Source organism: Centroberyx affinis, unplaced genomic scaffold (genome assembly GCF_046629955.1).
Source record: "Centroberyx affinis isolate AG114_WGS23_722 - 3 ecotype Tasmania unplaced genomic scaffold, CSIRO-AGI_Caff_v1 ptg001259l_1, whole genome shotgun sequence".
Lineage (NCBI taxonomy): Eukaryota > Metazoa > Chordata > Actinopteri > Beryciformes > Berycidae > Centroberyx > Centroberyx affinis.
The window spans coordinates 40,001-47,500 of record NW_027279770.1 but is presented as its reverse complement, the minus strand read 5'-3'; the positions used below and the strand labels follow the sequence as shown (position 1 = coordinate 47,500).

The 7,500-nt window shown below is 50.2% G+C and overlaps 2 protein-coding genes across 2 annotated transcripts in view; one reads left to right on the top strand and one right to left on the bottom strand.

Annotated features, from left to right (window-relative positions):
- The first annotated feature begins 392 nt into the window (after nucleotides 1–392).
- LOC139648824 (pentraxin-related protein PTX3-like) lies at nucleotides 393–1,900 on the top strand. Its single transcript, XM_071525054.1, has 2 exons — nucleotides 393–710; nucleotides 1,095–1,900. Exons 1-2 carry the CDS (start codon nucleotides 575–577, stop codon nucleotides 1,718–1,720), a joined length of 762 nt encoding a protein of 253 aa, XP_071381155.1. The 5' UTR covers nucleotides 393–574; the 3' UTR covers nucleotides 1,721–1,900.
- Nucleotides 1,901–4,113: 2,213 nt separating this feature from the next.
- Nucleotides 4,114–7,500, bottom strand: part of LOC139648823 (solute carrier family 35 member G2-like) — a 4,833-nt gene continuing 1,446 nt past the window's right edge. The window contains exon 2 of the mRNA XM_071525053.1: nucleotides 4,114–5,505. Within this exon, the coding sequence (XP_071381154.1) occupies nucleotides 4,114–5,478 (1,365 nt within the window). The 5' untranslated portion in view covers nucleotides 5,479–5,505. The remainder of the gene's footprint in view (nucleotides 5,506–7,500) is intronic.

Genomic DNA, 7,500 nt, shown 5'->3' with positions numbered 1-7,500 from the left:
TGTATTTTGTTACTGAAATAAATGAGGGACCACAGACCATAGTTTATTGTTCTGCTCAGTGGGTTTCCCTTTCTCCCTCTATCACCCCTCTTCTCTTTCTCTCCCTCCTACCAGGCTATTAACCCTTCCTGCCATCCTGCCATCCCTTCCTGTTCACCCCACCTTACCCCGTACCCCTGCTTTACCCTCTCCCCCCACTCCCATAAGGCCCCGCTCTCCCAGGCAGGTTGACTTTGACGTACCACCTCCACCGAAGCATTACTCACCCCCCACCTCTGTCCCACCCCTCCCTGCCTTCTGCCCTCCCTTTCTTCCCAAGTGCCGAGTTTATAAGTCAGCAGCAACAACAGTTGGCTCAGTGTGGGGAGCTTTACGTAGTGAAGGGGGTGAAGAAGAGGAGGGAGAGGCAGAGGGAAAGAGAGAGAGAGAGCACTTTATGATTATGTAGAGTAGAGGGATAAAACAGGAACATTTAATTTGCAAAGAGATCTCACACTACGGGTCACTTTTTCAAACACACTTGTACAATTAGACCAACGCATTTACAGGACCAACGCGCTTTGCGAATTTCATCATGTGTGTGTTCGGGGTCTGGCGTGTGCTGTGTGCGCTCTGCTACGTGGGCGCATCCTTGTGCGTGAACGGAGTTGAGTATGAAGTGAACTACACAGACAGCTATGACAATGAGATCTCTCAGGACCAGCAGGAGGGTGAGTTTCTTTTTTGTTTGTCCTTTTGTCTCTGTTTCGTTCCTTGTCTCAGGCTCGTTCGTACCAGATGCCAGGCCTTTGTTGTGAAGAAGACTTTGTTGTCTGATTATATTAAGACAGTAAAATACATTTTTATGTGTCTGATTAAAGATTCATCGACAGAATGTGGTTCATATTGATTAGATTTGCTTGTGTTTGGGTGTCCCGCGGGCTTAGCAAGGTGTGTACCATATAGACGCCTGGGTTCAAATTCGGCCCAGAGATTTTGTCGCATGTCATCCCCCTTCTCTCTCCCAATTTTTTCCTGTCTCTCTCTACTTTGAACTACCTAATAAAGGCAAAAATATTATGCACATGATTCATCCCTCTGCTTGTTGTCCACAGGCGGGTCTCCAGCCACCCCATGCCTGGCTGCAGATTTCTCCCGCTGGGACAAGCTTTTCATCGCTCTGGAGGACTCCCACATGAGGCAGAACATGCTGCTGGAGTCCCTGGAGCAGTGCTGCGGAGGACTGGCCTCCGTCAGGACCCAGGTGGAGAGGCTGGCCAGGGGGACCTGTCAGCAGTGTCTGCCCAGCCTGGAGTCAGCGTGCCGCGGGCAGACGGAGCAGGCGAGCCTCAGGCTGCAGCGAGGCCTGGAGGAGCTCAGGCAGGAGGGAGCGGAGAGGGAGAGGAGGTTCAACTCGACCTTACAGCAGCTCCTGCATGGCAGTCATGAACAGAACGCCAGGCTGAAGCGTCTGGAGGAAGGGAGCGTGCACAGAGCAGAGGCGTCAGGAGGCGTCCGGCCAGTGGGAGCGGGGCACAGCGGGACGGGACCAATAACGCCGAGGCCTGGAGGTTTAGGGGCGGGACTCGGCTTGGGGGCGAAGCCGTTGCCCGGCCTGAAGGAGCAGGAAGTGACGTCACCGCTGGACGTGGCCAAAATGGAGAGGGCCCTGGTTGCCATAGCAACGGAGCTGCAGAAAGTTAATGTGCAGCTGAGCAGACTGATGGAGCAGGTGGAATGATCGAAGGAGGACAGAACAGAAACAGAGGGGGGAGGAGAAAAAAGAGGGATGGGTGCCTAGATGGTCATCCCTCATTTTTTAACTCTCAAATGATAATCATTTTGCACATATTAGTTTTTTGTTGTTGTTTCTGAAGGTTAAAGGGCCTGTTTTATATGTGAGTCTATTTTTGTCTGGTGGCAATGAATACAAATGTACCATAAATGTTGTGGGTTTTTCCCTATGAATAAAAACGAATTACAACAACCTAATTAGTCTCATGGAAAGGTTTCCTCCCTCCTCCCACACAGTAATCAACACATTATCACAGCTCTACATATGTATGTGTGTGTGTGTGTGTGTGTGTGTGTGTGTGTGTGTGTGCCGTGCATATATGCATGTAAGTGTGCATGCCTATACTTTCATGTGTGTGGGTCATGTATGTATACATGTGCTGTATCCTGTCCTGCACGTGCCTGAATTCACACCACCACTTCAATGTGTGTGTAGTTGTGGTCAAGCGCAAGAAAGTGTGTCAGAGGCTTTGGCCGGCCGCTCCCTCTCGTTAGCTGCTTTAAGACTCTATTTATGCAAACAGGCTTTGACTTATGAAGCTCTAAGTGTTTATGATTTATGAAACCCTGCCAGACCTATTACACTGCAGCCTGTCCCTCCTGCAGCCACACATACATACACACACACACATACACACGCATACACACACACATTGTTACAAGCCACACAGGGTGGCTGCCTGGTGTTGATTGGAGGTACTTTCCATCGGTTTCATTGTAATGGGGGTTTCAACATTGTTTGGAAAGTTGAAGAATTGTGCTGTTTTCCCAAATCACCTCTTCATTCATTTTTAATGTGTTTATGCTATTTGTTTGGTGGAGTTTTACTGCAGCCAGAGAGGAAAGAGGGCAAAAGAGAGCACAAAACAAGCAGAGAGAAAGATATATATAGAGAATGATAGATAGATAGGTACAGATAGAGAGAGAGTAATATGAGGAGAACGCAAAAGAGAGAGACAAAGAGCATGTGTACTGTAATGTGAGTTTAATTAGGCCAGCCCACTGACATCACACCAACATTTTCACTAATGAAAGGTTTATGACCATGGCGTGAATGTATGCTTGTGACTGTGTGTGTGTGTGTGTGTGTGTGTGTGTGTGTGTGTGTGCACCTTTCCATATAAATCTACAGCTGGGTGGACTGCAGCTAGAACTGAAGTTTCTTTCTTTTTTTATAACTCAACCTATTTCTTAAATGTCACAAGTAACAATGTACACAAGAGCATCAAGCAGAAGAAAAAAACAGATAAAGTTATCTCTCATGTCCAGATCTCCCGGGACACTTGTCTCACAGTAGCCAACTTGGCACACACACACACACACATACCATGCAGGGACACTTGTTTTGACCGAAGTGTCCATCTGTACACTGTGTGAGTGGATACCAGCACATAGAAAATGGAAGCGCTGTCATGTCGTCTCATGTTGGTGTTTCATTCATTTTTAATGCCTAGATATTTTTTACTTGCAAGACAGAGAGAGAGAAAGAGACAAAGAAATAGAAGATTAAAAGAAGGATAAGGGGAGGAAGTGAAGGAAGAGGCTAATGATGGTGGGAAAAGTAGAGGGGAAGAGAGATGGCAGAGGAGAGTGACAGTGCTTGTTTGTTTGACAGCTACATATTAGACGTAATGACTGTTCCCACACTTAGAGCAGAGCTTTTATCAGCCAGCTGGCCAGACGCACTGCGAGAGCCAGCCACCATCAGCCTCGCTTTCTGTCCTCCGCTGGCTTCCTTTCTCTCTCTGTCGTTCCACTCAGCCTCCTTCTCTTTCATTACTCTTTCGTCATCCGCCGTTATTCTCCTTCCTCCCCTGCTTCTCTTATCTCTGTGCCGATCCTATCATCTTTTGTCTCGCTCCCTCCATTTATCTTCCTCTTATTGTATATGTCTCTCGCTATCCTCCTTCTCTCTCTCGCTCTCGCCAGCAGCCAGCAGCCAACAGCCAGATAGATGGCATCAATCTTTGGCCGACCCTCAGCTGGCTGGTAAAAGTCAGTGACATTACACCCGTGTGAAAAGCAGCTAGTATAAACGCACAAACACATGTGGCTTCAGACAGAGAGAGCATTGTGTTCACCATAGAGATTTTAATGTCACATCACATAGTCACCATAACAGACAAGACAATATTGGCACTTTCCCAAAAGCAAAGAGGACAATACAAAATAGATAACTCTCCTGTAGACATTCAGCAGTCTCTTATGTACACTGACACACATCGATCAATCTCATGGGAGGGGTTAGAGGAGCTGTGAGAGAGAGAGAGAGAGAGTGTGTGTGAAGAGAGAGAGAGAGAGAGAGAGAGAGAGAGAGAGAGAGAGAGAGAGAGGAGGTGTCTATTTGATGGGCGAGTCCAGAATCTCCTCATACTCCTCTCTCTGGCGCCGCCCACCGCCACGAGAGGGGAGGAGCTTCATCGCCACCAGCCAACCGACGCTCAGCACCACCATCGTGTTCCCGACGACCTCGGGGGCGGCGGGAACCGCCGGCAGCACGGCCAGCTGCAGCAGCATGGCAACCGGTACCTCCAGGCTCTGAGAGGCGGAGACCAGGGCCGGGTGGAGGCGGGTGAGCGCGTGGGTCATCCCCAGGAACGCCGCCACCGAGCAGGCGGCCAGCCCCAGCACCAGGCCCCAGGCCGGGGCTCCCGAGGGCCAGGACCAGCCCTCCTGCAGCAGGGCCAGGGAGGCCGGGGCCAGCAGGCACCCCGTCCAGCTAACCGTGAACAGAGCCGTACCCACTCCCACCCGCTCCTTCAGGGAACGATAGCCGACCAGCGCCAGGGCCATCCACAGCCCGGCCAGCGCCGACAGAGACCAGCCGAACGCGCTCCTCCAGAACACGACCGGGTCGGTCGGGGAATCTGACTCGGCCACGTCCGCCGCGGGAAGTAACACCAGCCCCAAGCCGCACAGCCCCGCCGCTATGGTGATGCCGTCTGCCAACCCCAGCCTCTCCTCCAGCAGCAGGAAGGCCAGAATAGCCGACAGCGCCGTCGTTGCCAGGCGCCAGGTCGTCGTGGCGTCTCCAGGGGAGACGAAGGTTAAGGAGGAGTAGGCGCAGCAGAGGGAGAGGGAGTAGGCGATGCCGTAACACAGCAGACGCAGACGGTAGCCCTCCGGCCCGAAGGGGTTCTCCCCCCTCTGCAGCGGAACGGCCACGGACAGGAGCTGGACGATGGACCGGACCAAGAGCAGGAACAGGGGGCCCAGGCTGAAGCGTTCAGAGGCCAGGCGGGTCAGAACGATCAGACAGCCGTGAGCCAGCGCCGCGCCCAGCAGCCCCACCCAGGTCAGCCGAGACGCCGACACAGACGCCTCCCCGAAACTGGCCAGCTGTTCCCCTACCCCTTTCCCAGACCCCTTCGCTGCTCCGGCTCCCCCCTCGCCCCCGTCTCCCCCCCCACCCGCGGCCTGGGGTTTGAGGGGTGTGTCTCTTTCTTTGTCCCTGGAGCCAAACAGAGTCCGAGGCCACCTCCTGCTGTCCGTCAGCTGTTTCTTGTCCGAAGTCTCCTCCAGGAAGGAGCCGAAGTCCTCAAAGGAAGGAGCGTCATCGTAGCCGTCGTCGCCGGGCTGGGGGAAGTGTGTGTGTATGCCGGGCTGCGGGGAGTAGGGGGTGTGTGTGGCGTATTTGGCTGTGACGGTGTGAGGGTGGATCTTTACTCTCTTCTTAGAGCCACTCAGGAGGTGAGTGGACTCCATCGTAACACTTCAGAGAAGACAAGACACCTGTGTGGGAGGAGAGAGGACAATTGAGAATCACATGTTTTACACACACACACACTCCAGCAAAACCTCTCTCTCTTTCTTTCTTCTCTCACTGTCCCTCTCTGCCTCTCTCTCTCTGGGATGCTGCGTGATATCTCATATATCTTTAATATCCGTGATATTAATACCAGTGACTCACATCGTCCCACTGCGTCGCACGTTTGCCAGGGAATATAAGCTTCTCCTGTCTGAGCTATCATGAGTTTAATTGTTATTTCTCTGTCACATTAAGTCCATATTAACAGATCCACACAGGATCATAATGGTAGATGAGTGATGCCATTATCGCTCTTTTCTCTCCTTGGTTAACACGACCTTCACGGGGGGTTAGAGATTGTTGGCAATGACGGTTACATAAGCTATCACTCCCTGCCTCATTAGCCTTTTTCTCTCTCTCTCTCTTCCCCTCTTCTTCTTTCTCCCTTCCCCTCCCTCACCCTATAGATGGAGATATGCTAATGGGGAACACACTCATAAATTCCCAACCAACTCACATATTGCTACACTGTCGGTAAGCCAAAACACAATGTCTATTTTGATATTTGTCAGTCTGCCATGTTAGCCACATCAGCTTTTACGCACTTGGCTGACTGTCAACAGACTGTAAAATTGTAAAAACTGATAACTGTGCAATGCTAACAGCAAATGCATTTCTTGCAAATTGGCTGTAGCAGACAGGTACCTTCTCCCTTCCCTCCACCTTGCTCATCTCGCCCCCGTCTCTCCTTCTAACTTTTCTCTTCAAGGTCCTGCTCCATGGATGACTAACGTTTTACAAGGGTAGTAATAGCCCTCTGCAGCAGAGAGATGTGGCCATGCAGGTGCTACAGCGCACAGCCGCTGCTGCATTTCAGGCCTTTCACACCTATCACCCTAAATTATCCTGACCATGCACAGGCATATGGAGTGTGTCACTTATTTCCCTGGGGTTATGGAGTACACTCATCAGCCTGAAGTAATCGGGCCACATAATAGAGGATCTAGCACAACCACACTGAGTATAAACACTTCTGCACTCAACTTATTCTTGGTTGCAGTACATGCTGAATTTGAGCAGAAATTCACAATATCACTTTATCTGTCATTTAAAACCATAATAGATGAGATGAAATACTTTTTAAGAAGACATGATAAATCAATATATAAGTGCACATCATATCAGATCACAAACACGACATTGCACACTTGAATCCATCCATCCGTTTTCCTGACCAGTTTAAAAATCTGGTACAAAAGTCTGACTACCGTGCAGCAGGGAAGAGTTTTTTTTAAAGCTGGTAGTTTTGGCTCTGACAGCCAGCAGCTTGCTGCTCTTTCTCAGATCATCAGTGATGCAGTTCCCCTTGTTTGGTGGGAGCAGGAGGAGGTCTGTATTTGGTCTTGTGGGTGGTGGTGGTGTCCTAACTACTCTCACTAGGGGTGTAGATGTAAGTGAGGATATACAAACCTTTATAAGAAAATATGTGTTTTGAGCAGAATCCACCTCCTGAATTGTTCGAATCAACTCACTGAACTTGCTTAGGAGTTACTCTACTCCTTCCCTGCATAACTTGCACTCTCTCTGCCTTTTGCCCTTTACCCAAATGGGCTCATGTGAATTGGGTTTTAAGTGATATAAGTGATAAACTGAGTTCAACTGCAATTTCAGAAATTCACAACTCAATGAATGAATTCAAAAAGAGCCACATTCACGAGGCTGAATGTGCGCTGATGGCATTTGAGAGGATGTAATCATCTTCTCCTACTGAAGGGTAGTTGAAACCTGATATCCTGCTCTATGAATATGATGAATGGGACGCTGATGAACCCCCCCCACCCCACCCCACCCCCCTCCTACCCTCATGTCCCTGTCTGGTGTCTCAGTCAATGGTTGTAATTTACCTTTTTGGGTGATGCAGCCTGCCTCCGCAATGCTGCTGCTGCTGCTCTGAAAAGCCTGTTTCACACCTTACACAA

Bases quoted from the DNA above. Each gene is read 5' to 3' on its own strand.
- LOC139648824 (XM_071525054.1), top strand. From the start codon at position 575: ATGTGTGTGTTCGGGGTCTGGCGTGTGCTGTGTGCGCTCTGCTACGTG. The intron at 711-1,094 runs GTGAGTTTCTTT...TGTTGTCCACAG, and splicing joins CTCTCAGGACCAGCAGGAGG to GCGGGTCTCCAGCCACCCCA.